The sequence below is a fragment of the Pleurodeles waltl genome, chromosome 9 (assembly GCF_031143425.1).
Source record: "Pleurodeles waltl isolate 20211129_DDA chromosome 9, aPleWal1.hap1.20221129, whole genome shotgun sequence".
Lineage (NCBI taxonomy): Eukaryota > Metazoa > Chordata > Amphibia > Caudata > Salamandridae > Pleurodeles > Pleurodeles waltl.
This window is the reverse complement of record NC_090448.1, coordinates 555,361,968-555,379,311: the sequence shown is the minus strand read 5'-3', so window position 1 is coordinate 555,379,311 and position 17,344 is coordinate 555,361,968. Positions and strand designations below refer to the sequence as shown.

General features: G+C 44.7%; 1 protein-coding gene across 1 annotated transcript in view; it reads left to right on the top strand.

Annotated features, from left to right (window-relative positions):
- KPTN (kaptin, actin binding protein) overlaps positions 1-17,344 on the top strand; it is a 152,138-nt gene that overhangs the window by 115,804 nt on the left and 18,990 nt on the right. The window contains exons 8-9 of the mRNA XM_069207497.1: positions 5,171-5,269; positions 5,359-5,437. Coding sequence (XP_069063598.1) covers positions 5,171-5,269; positions 5,359-5,437 — 178 coding nt within the window. The remainder of the gene's footprint in view (positions 1-5,170; positions 5,270-5,358; positions 5,438-17,344) is intronic.

Below are 17,344 nucleotides of genomic sequence, written 5' to 3'. Positions count from 1 at the left end.
ATGCTAGTATTAGATTTATTATGACATGCACCCAGAAGCCACCTTAGAGGTGCCCTCCAAATCCTACTAGTCCTCTAGTGTGCTGGCTGACTGGTATCGACCAGCCTGCCACCACAGACAGGTTTCTGACTCCCTGGAGGTGAGAGCCCTACACTCTGAGGTCAGAAACATTGCTTGCTTTGGCAGGTGGTGTTATCACCTCCACCAACAGGATAGCTAGTAAATCTGCATACCAAGGCCAGGCACTTCAGAGTCCCTGTCCCTTTTGATATGCGACCCAGCTTCTTCCTCACCTGGGAGAGGCAACCCCCTGCCATGAGGCCCATTTGACACCAAGATACGTGGGAAATTAGATAATCAGGAGCCATGTTACTCTTACAGGCTGGGCACACCCCTAAGGCTGGGCAGCCTGAAATGAACATGGAAAGAATTCCACCATCTTGTGTGTGGTGAATTAGGATCTCTGGGACAGGATGATGCCCACTCTCCACAGAAAGTGGTCATCTAGGAGGCGTAGTGACCCCCAGGGTGAGTAACCCACTGGCTACTGACCTTCACTCCCCTTAACACCTCCAAATTGGGCATTTAGAGAGGCCCCTGACACTAGGAAAATCTATCAATTCAAGACTCGACTACTGGGAACCGATGAAGACAGAAGACAGACCGAAGAGAGTGAGAACTGAAGACCTGCACCAAAGATTGGCACAAAACTCCACCAGGCTGCTTGCACTTCGACATTTGCTGTGCCAACTTCTCCAAGAGCTGGGCACCCTCTCCAAAACGCTTGGAGGACTACCCAGCACCTCAATAACCAGGAAAGATCTCCCTTGGAACAGAGGAGCTGTTTCCTTCCATCTGCAGACACTACTCGTATATTTGGGTACTCTGTCCCATTGGCTATCGGGCTCTCTGGAGGACCCCCCCTCACCTCCTCCCCCCCCCCCAGTTCCTGCCTTGAGTTTGGCCAGACTGGTACCCCATTAGCCACCTGCAACCTCTGTCTGTAGAAACCAAGAACCGTAAGGATCCACAGCAACGTGACCCAACACCTTGAAGCCCCACACCTCACGAGCCTCACAACCTGAGTTCAAGTGGACCGAAGGTGTCCCTGTGTGCCCAAGACCCTCAAGACTTAAGCCCCCTTTGGGTTCAGCCGGAATTGTCACCCAGTCTCCACTTGCAGCCTCTTTTCCCCAGGACCGTCTCCCATTGAAGTGAATAAGACACCCGATGCAGGAATGCAGCTCTGCACCCAGATGCCCCAGTGCCTCCGAAAGTGAACTCTTGGTGGTACCTCGGATCTTGATCTATGCTCACCTTAACTCCTGAAGACTGGTCTTGTAAGTCATTCCTAAGTGCCGAATGCAATATATGTTTCCCCCCCCCCCCCCCCACAGGATAACATTATGGCTTCAAAGATACAACACAGTGCATTTTCGAAGTCTTGAAAAATCAGAATCTTAAAAAGTACTTACCTGACTACGATGGTCTTGTGTCTTAAATAATATAAAAATCTGTGTTATTTTTACAAATTGGTGTTGGATTTCTGTATTGAGTTTGTGTCTTACCTACTGGCTCTGTGTGTGCAATAAATGCTTAACACTCTCCTCTGATAAGCTTACGGCCCACCCACACTACTACAAAAGAGAGCCTTTAGGCTTATTATTTTAGTCCCATACATTGGTACACAACATAGATAGCCAGCTTCCTACAAACCTCGCCAATAACATACCCCTTAAAACATCTCTGCATACCCAAATTCCACCCATCCCTGAAACCTAAAAAACCCTCACCACCCTTAAATGTCAGCCATCCATATCCCTTAAGAACACCTCATCACCTTAGACTACTCATCCCTGAACCTTAAAAACTCCTTTCCACATCTACATTTCCACTCATCTCTGAATCCTTAAAACCCCTCACCACTCTAAACCCCACCACATTCTGAACCTTAAAAACTATTCACCACCAGTAGCTACCTATAATTGAACCTTTAAAACCCTCATCAGCCCTACATTCTGCCCATCCAAGAACCCTAAAATCCCTCAAAGACATTCAGATATGGTGGCTTGTTCAACACTGTTTTTATCAGTGTTATGTTACAAATCACTGATACCTAAATTACCAAGATTCTTGCGTGGATAGGGTTAAGCCCAAGAGGAGACAAAATATCAATCTTAGAACAGGAAGCCTCACTCATATAAAGTGACATGCTTTATCTTATGCAGCCTCTCCTCTCCCTTGTAGGACAATACTACCAGGGCGGACTCGACCTCCTAGTAAACCCAGTGGAGGGAGTTCTTAAGCGAGATAATTTCCTTGACAAAACAGGGGGATCCAGATAAAGTTAAAAGTACCTAGAGGTAACCGGGTTTTCACCATTATTAGTGGTGACCTCTGGTGCATCTAAAACCAACTACCCAATGGACTGAGATTACAATTGCTCAGACCATCGTCTTATTGCAAACATGTTTCTGCCCCATTTAAAGTTGCTTATATTAGTCATGGACATTGGTCAAGGCCAAGGACCTCTAAGGGCCTAGACTAACAAATAGTAAATAATAAAAAGTTAAAACATTGAACAAGGACAAGAGTGAATCCCACCTGGTCTTAGTGCTAGTAAACCTAGGACAATACACAGACAAAAATCGGGATTGTTTTTTATCAATCAGGTATTGGCACATGTTACTTGCAGAGGTCAAAGAGTTCATGTGAAAAGACAGAAAAACACAGAACACTCATGAACACACCTGTAAAAGTGACAGGCAAACATGCAGAGCGGCTTGACTGGTCACAAACCTTATCACTAAGGGGATATTCCCAATCAATCTGGGGAGGGACACTCTCCTCTGAAGTCACACACCAATTTATTATGAAACAATAAGTAGTACTTATCAACAATATTCTCTTCCCTGTATATCTCAGCCTGCAATTTCATAGGTCACATATGAAGCTACCCTGGTGCGCTGGGTTTGCAATGCCCAAAGTAGATGCCCGCTATGGGGATGTAACAAAAGATAAAAGTAATCATATGTGATAAAAGAAGGGTAGTAATGCCCAGGAAGTGTAATGCCTAGTTCTAGAGGAATTTATCAAGTACTCACAGCATCAAGAGGTACATTGTGCAGGAGCACCTTTCATCCATCCTTACCCAACCACAGGTACAACTGCAATGATGGCTGTGGCCCATATTTAAAGTGGAGGTAGAGGTTGATTAATTTGCCTCATCTGGCTGTCTCTTTATAGTCTGGGGATTGTATTCAGTATGAGCGTTGCAGGAGAGGGTCGATATTGCTACGCCCCAAATCTGGTCAAAAAGAATTTTGCTTTTACATGATTCAACTAATACTGTGTCTGCCCTCAGAGAACGGAGTTGGATAAAGGTGGCGTTGCAGAAGATATATCCTGCCATGGCGGTAGAAACCATTGTTGATGGTGCAGATCTAATTGCCAAAAATGTGAAATGTGCTGCTGGGCCATTATTTTAAGCCAGAAGGTGCCGTAATGGCCATGTAAAACCAGGGAAATGGAACAGGAAACCTCCTAGAGCCATTCCTGCTGCAGCTGTGTAGATCATCATGACTGTGCGGACTATTTATGTGAGGTATGTCTATCTCGGTCACCACAGCCATAGCTTTCAAGCTTGGCAGCTGACTACGGAAGATAAATTGGCTCGCTGCAATGTATACAGAGCCCCACTGGCATACAGCTCGTATGTTGAAAACATTGACATTGATCCCTGTTCAGAGCCGCTGTTGGACATGCATGTGACTACTCCTCCCATGATCCGCAGCGGCCCCAGAACTACACAGCCCTTGCACGGTTACTATGATCTGCACAGCTGCAACAGGAATTGCTCTGGGATGTTTCCTGGTCCATTTCCTGAGTTTTACATGGCCGTAACAGCACCTTTTGGCTCATGATAACAGCCCAGTAGTACTACATTTGCCATTTTCCAATGGCTTTATGTGTTTTGGGGCTTTACTTTGGGAGGACTGTGGTAGCATACACTCCCCCTCTCTTATTGTGTTTTCAGTCCCTAAATCCCTCAACATCATTACACTCCACCCCACCCATCCCTGAAACTTAAACACACCTATACATCACTCATCCGTGAACCCTAAAACCCCTCAATAACCCTACACTCCACCTCAGCTGTCTGAGCCCTAAAAACCTTTTTCTATGCCTTAACTTCAAATATTCCGGACCCCTAAAAAGCCCTCATCAGCCTATACATTACCCATCCTGAACCTTACAGACACCACAATAGTCCTAAACTCCATCCAAGTTTAATGTAATTTTGGATGTTTCCTTAACGTTAGCTTTCCTTTAAAATGATTCCTTTAATTTTTTTTTTAATTTTTTTTAATTTCCTTAAAATTGGTTTTCTATGATTTGTTTTTCTACAATGTGGTTTCTCAGTATTCGTTTTCCATTCAGAAACATCAGTGTGAAAGGTGTACCTTAGTAGTTTATTTGTGTTAGAGCAGACTGCCTTTGGTCGCTGTCTGTCCTGAGGCATACTGCTCTCACAAACTGTGTCATTCTTTTAGAGAAGTGCACTGCATTAGTCTCCATGTGTAGGCAGTACACATTGTAGAGTTGCACTTAGTGAGAGCATTGTTTATTATTATTACAATAGCGATTGTTTCTCTTAGCCTGCTGTTTCTGTGTGATGGGAACAGCAATTTCCTTCAAGGCAATGTCATTTAGGGAGCCCAGTGCCCTTTACAGCAGCATTACTCTGAAAGAGAAGAGCTATGTAATTTTACAGTTGGAGGAGCATTGCCCATATCACATTACTCTAAGTCCAGTACCAATGTTTTACCCTGTAAGCAGCTGTCCTTGTCGCTGTATCACTGTCTTGTGCCACCTATTCAGTCTGTGAGAGTCGCCTTTCCCTATAGAGTATCAGTGCATTTACTAGTGAGTTTCTTTCTAGTGCACATTTGGCTGGCACAGACTACAAGGCTAACTGATTAATGGCATTCCATATGATACTCCTTTAAAACTGTTGAAAAGTTATATTGAAAGCAAGATTGAGAATAAGAAAGATGTTACTACAGATTTTCTAGATGTTAGATGTTTTTCAGATCATATGACATGTAACAGCACTTTCCAGGAATCGAGAGAGATGCCTCATTGATTTAATAACACTTTGAGTTTGCAGTGGTTCTGCAGAGTTGGAACATTCAGCAGGATGGTCCTATCTCCAGAGTCCTCGTGTTCACCTTACCTTCCTACTGGGAGACTGAAGACGTGCAAGAAGGTAATAAATGCAAAGAGCACCATGGCAGATATTAGTTATGTTTGTTTAGGGGTAGCGTTGACACGGTTCTCTGTTTTGTTCGCCTGCAGGGGACTCTGGAGAGCAGAAAGACCCTGAGGACTACAGTGTATTAGTTGCTAGCACCATTGAGCTTTCTGTGGTGTACAGGTAGGTGATGTGGGTCCATTTCATGAGTTATGTGTTGTTGTCCAAAATATCCTGCATTGCATACTGTACCCACAAAACTATATATATGTGAATTTTTACTTATTATTATTAATTTGGATATCCCCATTATCATTCTTATGGTATCTAGTAAGTATGCTAAAAAATATGACTATAATGACCAAAATGTAACTGTTATGTGTATTTCTGTATAATGTTAATGAAAGGGCGGGCGGGGAGTGAGGGGGGCAGGCTTAGCAATTAGCGAGTTGTACTTGGTTGTAGGTATGGTGGTGGGTGGTCAGAAGGCAGGTGGCGCCATAGTCAGAACAGCATGCTGTGTTCACAGAAGGGGAGTGTAGTGTGTGGGCCATGTGCAAGGACTGATGCCATTGGTAGGAGCCAGACTGCAGAGCGACCCAGTGTAATTTAGAAACACAATTGCCATTTCACTGCTGATTTGCATGAGTAAGAGAAAAGGGTTAAAGTAAAGAAGAAAAACTGGGAAACTTGAACAACGTTATTGGGTGGGTGTGGCGTCCTCCCATAATCAGTGTAGAAGCATAAGTGTGATAAAAGGTGGACTACTGAGCGGAAGATAAATTTTCCAGTAGATTTGCTGAGGCAGAAAAATGAGCTAAAGAGTTTTGAACTACACATGTAACCAGGCTTATATTGTTACTTCAGTAAACAAATTGGTTCTGAAAACCGATTTCAGATGTACAGCTGAATGATGTACAAAGAAAAAGTACTGGCCTCATAATTTGCAGCAACTTTATTTTTCCTGCTTCCATATTTATTGTAATGTAAGTTGTCCTCTTTGTGAGAGTGATATTGCCTGTTTGCTTGTGAATATCTTACAGGTTTATTTTATGATTGTGTGGCATCAATAAACATTTCTAAGTACTGTGTTCTTGTTCACAGCTGTCAAACGTACATCACAATTTTGGGGTGGATACTTCCAACCACAGATTCCTCACCCTGTGAATTTTCCTCAGGCGTCTGTTTGGACCTGGAAAACTCAAAAGCAGTGCTGCTGTGCTCTGGTAGGTGGCACTGTGCGACTCCATATCAACGTCATTACACTCCAGAAGTGAAAAACTGAGCCACATGTAAGCGCTACCCGTTCCTTTCTTTCTGCTATTTCAAATTAGGATCCGGAGCTCCACACTTTCTTTCTTACCTCTGTGCAGAGAATTTTCTTCAACACATTTTTGAGTGTGCATGGGATGTCACCCCCCCTGAAATGACAGGATTCAAAGTCTGAAGGGTCTGATGCAAACAGATGTCTGTGACAGATCCCCGTGAGGTGTGCCTCTGGTGTTTAGGTTTTTCCCATGACCAGCAACAACTGCGCCCAGATGAAACCTACGACCATTCTCAATAGCAGCGGAAGGCTCTGCACCAGTACCCCACCAGGGTAAAGCCGAAGGCCAGGACCTACTCTTGAATTCGTTCTTGAGGCGGATATATCTCATGATTGAAGTCCTCTGATAAGTTCAGGAAGAAACCTAAGAAGCCCAAGAGGGACTATGCCCCTTTCTGCCACTCTTGCTCTCCAAAGAAGATGCAAGGGCATCATCATGCCTCCAGGACTTGCTCCCGTTCCATCGAGGAGCCAATACCATATCTGTTCCTGATGCACCTTTAGTTCCTAGGTACATTGTCGAGTTTGCCGCAGGTACAGGCCATTCGAGAAACCATGCTGTTCATCTTAGGCATGTTTTTGGCTTCCTCTGGGTCGCCAGTGGGCTCTGTGAATCCGCAGGGACTCCCAGTCAGGTTAGTCCTGGTGAGTTTGCCCTCAGTGCCGTCTGGGTCCTGTTATCTTTTTTTGGACTCCATGCTGGAAGAGAGACTGGCACCTAAATCTGTACTGGCATGTGTCAACACCAGTAGAGCCGGAGGAAACTTGCACCCCACTGTGGTGTCTGACTTCAAGCCTTGACTTCTGCAAGGTCTAAATGTTAACGTGTCACAGACCTCTGATGAACCCATCTGAGTCAGACGGAATTCACCTTCTGCACAATTGAACACAGGCAGTACACCAGCTTTTTGCCTACAAATCTCACCAGGGCCAGCCTTGTGTGGAGACAACAATGATAGGGAAGGGTTTTCCCCATCCTATAATGATGATGACAGGTGGTACTTTGAGCAACCACCCTCCCACCTGCTTTCTTCACAACTGGGGGATACAGCCTTCATAACAGTGCCTTTACCACTCAAGCCATTTACAATGCAGCTTTTACCATGGATGGAAGAGATTACCTTTTGTGGTCTACAGAATGTCAAAAGAAAGACTCGGAGACATATTGGTTTTATTTGAAAAAAAACCAACACAAAACCATATGTCTACAAGTCTTTCTTTAAACATTTGTCAGTTAACAAAATGCAATAGTAAAAACTGTTAAAAGAAAATTCACAGATTTTTTAAAATTAAATCTTTATTAAACATTTTATAGTAATCACTATTATTAAACTTTGCATTGTGTGAATTAACAAAATATGTATTTAGAATAAAAAACATTTGTGACTTTCTTTTGGGAGAAAGGTGATAACAAACTCACTTTTTATATTTTTGTTTTGTGACTCTTGGCAATGTTAATAAGTCTACCTGAGTGCAGCTAGAATCTTAGAGAACAACTGCATGCGGTGTATGCCAGAAGGTCTTGCATAGAGTGGGGTTGGTTGCTCGCAAGGGTTTGGACCTGAGGCCTGGCGGCAGGCCAGGCCCTTTGGCCAGCCCCATGCCATGCACAGCTGATGGCTTTTTGCAGTGGGTGGGTGGATGGAAACCCTGTGGCCAATCACACGCATCTCTCTGGGGGGCGAAGCGTGGGGTTGCTGGCTGCAAGGCCAGGCCAGCCTCTGCTTCGGCCATGTGCGGCAGGGGTTGGCTTTATGTATGGCAATAAAGTATTACTTTAGGTTAAAAAAGACTCTAGAAATTCACTAAAATGACAAACTTAAAACTATTTTATAGTTTAGTGAAAATGTCAGTGACAACATCATGTTTTGAGCTAAAACAATCACTGAAATTCACCAGTTATAGTTATTTCTAGTAACTAAAACTCATGCCTTAAGTTAATTGTAACTCACGTCCTCGCATAAATTGCAAATTCAAATTATAAATATAACTTTAGAATTTTTAAAGTTTGTGTAGTTTTAACTTGTATAGGAAATATAAGTTTTCCTAACTATAACTAAGCTTTAACCTTTGTCTTTTTCTTTGATTTTTTTTTTTTTTTTTATGTGTTTCAAATGGTAGAGTCCAGTGTTGCAAGTGGAGAGTTATGTGGAATGTCATACAGTATAGTGGAGAAGAGTTTTGTAAAGTCTATTGTCATAGAGTGAAGAATTGTAGATTGGAAAGGAGTAAAGTGTAGGAGTGTATTGTACACTGTAGGAAAGTGTTATATAGTATATGGGCATGGTATCTCACATAGTGGAGGGTAGTTTCATACATTGGAGCAGCAAGTTGTACAGTGGAATCACATGTTGAACAGTATAGTAAGGTGTTGTAAACTGTCTTAGAGAGCAGTAGAGTGTTTTAGAGTGGAGTATGGTAAAGTAGTGTGTCATGTAGTTTGTAAGGAACAGTGGGGGAGAGTGTCATAGAGTGGAGTGGCATATTGTAGAGGGAAATTGACGCGCTTGTTGAGTGTCATACAGTGTAGTACAGTGGTGTAGAGTGGATGGAGTAGAGTGCCATAGAGCGTAGTACAGTGTTGTAGAGCTGCATACAGTGGAGTATAGTGTTGCACAATGGAGTGGTGTTGAGACGAGTATTGTACAGTGGCGTAGAGTTGGATGAAGTGTAGTATAGCGGAGTGGAGTACACTAGAGTGGGGTAGCGTAGAATGCAGTAAAGTGTCATAGAGTGGAGTGGCATGTTGCATAGTGGCTTGGAGTGCAGCATAGTGGAGTGACGAAGCATGCAGTTGAATCAAGTGCCATAAATTGGAGTACTGTGTTGTACAGTAGAGTGTAGTGTGGCATTGTACAGTACTGGAAAGTGATGTAAACTATAGTAGAGTGGCATACAGTTTTGTTGATTTTTGTAATATGGATTTGTTTACTGTACTGTATAGTATTGTAGAGTGTGATAAAGTGGATAGGCATACAGTATTATAAAGTACAATGACATTGAGTGACATGGAGAGGCATACAGTTGAGTAGTACAGTAGAGTGGAGTAGTGTGTCAAAGTAGATTGTAGTAAAGTGGAGTTCAGTGGCATATAAAGAGTTGCGTACAGTATTTTATAGTGGACTCGATTATTGTACAGTGGCATATAGTATTCTACACTGTTGTACAGTAGATTGAAGGGGTATAGACAGGTGTAAAGTGTCAGAGTAGCATACAGTGAAATAGTGTTTTAAAGCAGAGCTGCATTGAGTGCAGTAGTCTGTGAAACAGTGGAGCTGCGTAGAGTGGATTGTTGTATAGTAGGTAGAGTGAGGTAAAGTCTCGTAGAGTTGAGTGGAGTGGTGTAACAGTGTGGAGTAAAGTACAATAGAGTGATTTGGTGTGTCATTGAGTAGAGTCGCCTGGAGTGTACTGGCGTAGTGTTGGTAGTAAACTGTTATGAATTGGAGTGGGATCCCATACAGGAGAGCAGAGTGCTGTGTCATATAGAAAAGTGTTGTATAGTGGAATAGAGTGTTGTACATTGAAGTGTATGGGCATAGAGTGGAGTATAGAGTTGGACAGCAGAGTGTACGGGGATAGAGTGGAGTAGATTGCTATGAAGTGTGGTAGACTTTTGTAGAGTAGAGTTATGTGGAGCGGAGGAGAGTGTCATACAATGGAGTCGCATAGAGTGCATTACCGTAAAGTGGAGTAGCATATAATGGAATAGCTTGCAATGAAATACTGTACAGTGGAGTGTAGAAGAGGGAGTGGAGTGGCATAGAGTTGAATAGCGTAGAATGGAGTGATATACAGTAGAGTGTAGTAGGGTACAGTGGATTAGCGTAGGGTGGGGTGGCATTCGTTAAAGTGGTGTCTCGTAGACTTGAGGAAACAGTTATAAATTGGAGTGGCATTTCATATAGTCGAGTGGAGTGCTATGTTGTACAGTATTGGAAGCCATTGCTGAGTGGAGTATACTATTGTACAATAGAGTGTACAGCCATAGAGTCTAGTGCAGATTTGGACAGTGGAGAGTATGGGGATAGAGTAGAGTAGAGTAGAGTCTAGTAGAGTGGCAGAGAGTGTAGTAGAGTTTTATAGAGTGGAGGACAGTGCACTGGAATGGCGTAGCATACAATGGAGTGCGTAAAGTGTAACACTATATAGTGTAGTAGCATACACTGAAGTGGCATACAGTGAAGTGGTGTCAACTGAAGTGGTGTTTTGTGGGGTGGGGTAGAGTGTGATAGCATACAGTGGAGTGGAGGTAGAGTATAATACCTTACAGTAGAGGGGCAATGATTGAAGCTGAATACAATCTAATAGCGTACAGTGGAGTGGCATAGATTGGAATAGCGTAGAGTGATGTACACTGGAGTGGCATAGAGTAGAATAGTGTAGAGTAGAATAGCATACAGTGGAGTGGCATACAGTGGAGTGGTGCACAGTGGAGTAGAGGTAGAGTGAAATAGCATATTGTCGAGTCAAATGGAGTGGTGCCCAATGGCCTACCGTAGAATGGAGTGGTGTACACTGGAGTGGCGTGGAGTAGTGTATAGTGGAATAGCTTAGAGTGGAGTGGTTCACAGTAGAATGGCAAAGGCTGGAATAGCGTATTGAGGAGTAGCATACATTGAAGTAGTGTAGACTGGAATGCAGTACACTGGGATGGCTTAAAGTGGAGTGACATTCAGTGAATTAACACATAATGGGGTAGGGTGGAGTGGCATAGAGTGGAGTGTCATACAGTGGAAGGGCATAGAGTGGAATAGCATATACTGGAGTAGCGTATAGGGGTGTGGCATACAGTTGAGTGGCATACACTGAAGAGGCCTAGAGAGGAGTTGCATACAGTGTAATACCGTGGAGCGGACTAGTGTAGAGTGAAGTTGTGGACAGAGTAATAGCGTGGAGTAGAGTGCTGTAGAGCAGAGTGTTGTACAGTGGAGACGTGTAGAGTGTAATAGTGTATAGATGAGTGGCATATAATGGAGTGATGTAGAGTAGAGTGGCATGGGGTATAGTGTGACAGCATACAGTGGACTGGCGTACATTGGAGTGTGGTCCAATCGAATAGCGTAGAATAAAGTGGCGTAGAGTGGAGTGCCATACACTGGATTGGTGTAGAGTGGAGTAGCGTACAGTGGAGTGGCATGAAGTAGAATAGCATACAATGCAAGTTGTAGAGTAGAGTCCCATATAGCGGAATAGAGTGGAGTGGTATTCAGTAGAACGGCATAGAGTGGAATAGAGTCCAGTGGAGTGATGTAGACTGGAGAAATGTAGAATAGAGATGCATGTACTGGAAGAGCATAGAATGTAGTGGCGTTGCATACAGTGTAATAGAATAAAGTGGTGTCTTGTACAGTGGAGAGGTGTGAAGTGACATAGAGTGGAATAGCATATAGAGGAGTGGGTACAGTGGTGTGGAATATGGATGAATGTGAAATTTAGCAGCAGTGTAGATTATGGTGTGCAGAGTAACGCAAAACAGCAAATTGCACTGCCTTGCAATTCTCCAGATTTTCACATCAATGCAAGGCCATGCATGGTGGCCTTGCATTCCTTTGTAAATCTGACTTAATTATTGCATTGCCCATGTGACACCATGCGTGACTCAAGGGTACCGCAATCCAGTAATACAGCTACGTGTTAGTTATATTTTGGGCTGTGGTATACCATGATAACTTTCATTATGCTATGGTAAATTGCAATGACAAGCCAGTATATAATCCGGTAATGGCTGTTTGTAGAGAATGAAATGGCAGCTGTTTTGTTTTCACTATATTTTGGCTGTGTTCAGTGTTAGGGCCTTAAATATAGGTAAGTAGTAGGTGCCCTACCTATTACCACTTTATTAAAGTGTTAATAGATAGGGAAACCTAGTTATTTAAAAAAAAAAAATTAAATACGTTTACGGCCATGCACTGTGGTAGTTTCACAAACGTTTGTGAAATCCCGCCAAGTTCCGCAGTGACAGATATCACCAAGTTTAAATGCCTTATAACTTTAAAAAATAGTTAATCTATTTAACTGTAGTACCTAAAAAGCATCACCTGTGCACCATAATGTATAATCCTACCAAATGTTATGTAAATCCATTCAGCCATTTTTTTGCTACATCAAATGCAATATTCTATAAAAAAAAAATGCATTGGTTGAAAAAATACTTTTTGGGACCCCTTTTATATTTTCACCCTCTTAATGATTCACCACAAAAATTCTCAGCTTTACAAAATGTAGATAAATGCTATAGGTCTTGAAAGTTTTGTGGTGATTCGTCAGATGGGTTGAAAGTTATTAGGGAGCTAATATCCGATAAAAATACCTATCTTTTGGGAATACTTACTATAACTACAGAGTGGCAATCAGATTTAATTTGATTTATTTCTCTTTATCTGTTGTATTTCATTATTGGTTTACATAATCACGTGACCATAAATGTGTCTTTCAATTGTCCATTTAGTAATTCTGAAACTTTACATATGCAGTCTAGTTGGTAGGATTGTGCTACATATGAAGGCCAAAGAGAATGAAAGCCAATTATTGTTATAAAATTGAGATTGTTGTTTTCCTAGTGGCCAATTATCATGTCCTCAGAATAGTACTGTGTGTGGCTCACTGCTATGGCAATTGTTTGTTTTGTTGCACAGGGGTGTATGAGAAAGATGACTTTGGTTTGACTTGTTGAGCCAGTTTTATTGTGTGAGCCAGACAGCATGCTAGTAACCTTATGTAGATTAAAATGTATTCTATTCATTATGTTTTTGTTTATAGGTTTCCATTAGCATGTGACTATGAATAGGTTTTTCAGTTGTTCATGTAGTATATCTGAAACTTTACATATGAAGTCTAGTTTATTTTTAGGGCTTCCTTGTTACTTTTAGTATGATTGTGCTACATATGAAGGCCAAAGTGAATGAAAGGTAATCATTGTTATTGTTGTAAACATTGAGATTACTATTGCTTTCGTAGCGGCAAATTATCATGTCCTCCAAATAGTAGTTTTTGTGGCTCTTTGCTAGGTCGCATTTATTCATTTTGTTGCACAGGGGTGCATAAGCAAGATGGTTTATGTTTGGCTTGTTGAGTCAGTTTTATTTTGTGTGCCACAGAGCATGCACAGAAAATGTAGGTAAATTACGATGTATTCTATTCGTTAAGCACTTGCGTATAGGTTTCTATTAGCATGTGACCATAAATGGGCCCATAAGTTGTTCATATAATAAATCTGAATCTTTACATATGCAATCTAGTTTAATTTTTGTGCTTCCTTGCTTTGATCCCAAATGCACAATATTTAATAGAGACTTCTAGTTGCAGATTCCTTACCTTAGAATTTTCCCGAGGCGTCAGACTGGGTCCGCAGAGTTTTCTTCAAGCATTACCCTTGCGTGTCGTTAGGTAGTGTCGGTCGACCCTGCGGGTGTCGTTGGCGTTGTAATTGCCGGATGACATATGGAGTGGTATATAGATGCCGCCTCCGTGCGATGATGTCAGTTCTTTTCTTTACACACCACACGCTGATATGGAGAGCACTGCCCTAGGTCAATTTTTGACTGACTTCGACACTTTTGTCGAGTGTTTTGGTGCATTGAGGATGTCCTTGAAGCCCGGTATAAAGCCTTGCAAAGCCTGTCACCGCATGATGTCAGTGACAGATCCACACCGGATCTGCTTGTGGTGCCTGGAGCGCAACCACGACCCAAAGTCATGCTCCGAGTGCCAGGCCATGCACCCGAAGGCCTTGAGGGAGCATTCCCTCAAGTTTATGGCGGCCCGGCACTCGACTCCATATCGTTCCCGGTCTCGCTCGAGAGGAAGGTCTTGAGACGGCTTGCTGTGTCGTCACCACTCGTCGTACTGCAAGTTGGGTCACTCAGGTAAGAAGAAGAAGTCGAAGAAGGCTAGGCATCAATTTCACTTCGTCGCTCAGCTGGTGTGACACCGGAGGAGCGTCTATGTTCTAGGCCTCCGTCTGCGGAGTCTACTTCTGGATCCGCTGTACGCCTCCCTGACTTTCTGGGAGCAGTAGCGACCCCTGCCCAAGAAAGGAAAGATTCTGTGAAGCCAGACTTCTCATTTTTGGACAGTCCGACCCCTCTTCTGCACCTTTGAGCCCGGGGGTGTTTGGCTGGGGGCCCTTTGGATTCCATGCGGGCAGGTCCATGAGGTCCCTCCCCGGATCTGCTACCAGAACCATACCGACACCAGTCGTACCTCCTAGACCTTCCCCAGGTCAATCATCAACGCTCCTGACATTGGTTGTGCTCACGATCGACGTCGACCCAATCCTAATCCCCAATGACTTGGAGTCAGAGCGGCATCAACTGATGCCACCCTTGTCTTCGATGGGGTCTCTTCCCCCCAGGTTGGATTCAGACACTTATTCTTATGGGTATGAATACGGGGAAGGGTTGAAGAGGTCCCTGGACCCTTATGAATACCAGGACAGCTCAAATATGGACTGAGCACAGGAATTGGGCAACACAGTGTTCTGGAAACTTCTCCAGACGCTGGCATGCTTTGTCCTCCTACCGTGGCTACGGCGGAGGGAGACACTTATTCTATGGTGGTCAGTAGGGGGGCTGAGATCCTTGGACTCGAGCAGCCTACTGTTAAAGTCAGGTCTAACCTCCTAACGGAGGTGCTTCAACCAGGGGATCCCACATCTGAGCCTCTCCTTCCTTTCATTAAAGCCTTCACTGATGTCCTACTGGGTACTTGGTCCAGACCCAGCACAGGGGCTCCTTTGAACAGGACGATCGCTCACCGCCATTGGCCCACCCCGAATGACCCTAAATTCCTCCCAGTACCCCACCCCACCGTTGTCCAGGCATCCTCTTCATCCGGCGCATTCCCTTCCATAACTCCTGATCGTGAATCAGAGACTGGACCAACTTGGGAAGAAGATGTTTTCTTCCTCCAGTCTGGTGTTGCGGTCAGTGAACACTGCATGCCTTTTGGGCCATTATACTCACTCCTTGTGGGATACGGTTGCACACGTCTTCCCGCAGATACCGGAGGAGGCCCAGACTATCATCTCCCAAGCGGTTGCTGATGGGAGAGATGCGGCAAAGTTCACTATTCGATGTGGGCTGGACACAACCGACTCGCTGGGTAGATAGGTTGTGTCGACGATGGCCGTAAGGCGCCACGCCTGGTTGAGGACATATGGTTTCTCAGGGATGTCCAACAGACCCCTATGAACATGCCCTTTGATGGCACCTCTCTCTTTGGAGACAAAGCGTACTCGGCGCTTGAGAGGTTCAAGGAGTCCCAGGCTATGTCTGGGTCCCTCGGCCTTTCGACTGCCCCTCACCCCCAACAGTCTGCCTTTCGCCCCTTTCGTGGCACAGAAGGGGCTCCCTGTCGTGTCCCTTTCCCAGCCACAGTGCCACCCATCCTGTTCAGCCGCTGTGGGGTTGTGGGACAGGGAACCAGAGGTCTGCTAAGTCCACCCCCACCCCTGCTGCAGCCTGCAGGCCTTCGTAGTCCGCTCCCCCCAGTCTAGACCAGTTGGCGGCAAAATTTGCCATCACCTGCCTCACTGGAAATACATCGCTTCGGACAGGTGGGTTTTGCAAATCGTCCAAAGGGGCTACTCCCCTTCGAGACTGCCCTTCCAGCCATGCCTCCATCCTACGGCCGACTAAAGGAGACTCATCTGTCACTTCTCCGCGAGGAAGTCACAGCTCCTTTGGCCAAGGGAGCCATAGAGAGGGTCTCTGTGCCAGAAGTAGGTTGTGGTTGTTATGCCCGCTACTTTCTGGTGCCTAAAAAGGACAAGGGCTTAAGTCCTATCCTACACATTCGGGCCCTCAATCTCTTTCTCAAAAAGGAGAAGTTCAAAATGCTCACCCTGGCTCCAGTCCTGTTTGCCTTGGCCCCAGGAGACTGGATGGTAGCATTGGGCATGCATATCCCAATCTTGCCCTCCCACAGACGTCACCTACGATTCGTGGTAGGTCACAAGTGCTTTCAATTTACTGTGCTTCCCTTTGGCCTTACCAGAGCCCGTCAGGTGTTCACGAAAGTGGTGGTTGCAGCTCATCTGCGTGGGTTGGGTGTTTCAGTCTTCCCCTACCTCGACGACTGGCTGTTGAAGGCGGACATGCCCCAGAAAGTCGTCTCCCACCTTCAGACTACGGCGAACCCCCTGCACACACTAAGGTTCACTATAAACGTGCTGATGTCGCGCCTGTCGTATCTAATGCTCCCTTTCATTGGAGCTGTTCTGGACACAGTGCAGTTTCGGGCCCTTCCTCCCGAAAAGCGAGTCCAAGATATTCAGGCTATGATTCTGACCTTTCAGCCTCTATCCTGGGTTTCAGTGAGAATGACTCTGAGGCTGCTGGGCCTCATGGCCTCCTGCGTCCTGCTAGTGACACATGCCAGATGGCATATGTGGGCTCTGCAGTGGGACCTGAAGTTCCAGTGGGCGCAGCATCAGGGAAATCTCTCCAACATGGTCCAGCTCTTGGAGGGGACTGCGAAAGACCTGCAGTGGTGGCTTTCGAATCAGGATTGGGTCAACAGCAGATTCCTCTCCCTTCTCCAGCCAGATCTGTCAGTAGTGACAGACGCTTCACTTCTGGAATGGGGTGGCCACATGGGAGAGGCGGAGATCAGAGGTCTCTGGTCTCCGGCGGAGTCTGGGCTCCACATCAATCTTTTGGAGCTCCGGGCGATCAGGCTTGCATTGAAAGCATTTCTTCCCGCTCTCAAAGGGAAATTGGTGCAGGTGTTCACGGACAACACGACTGCCATGTGGTACT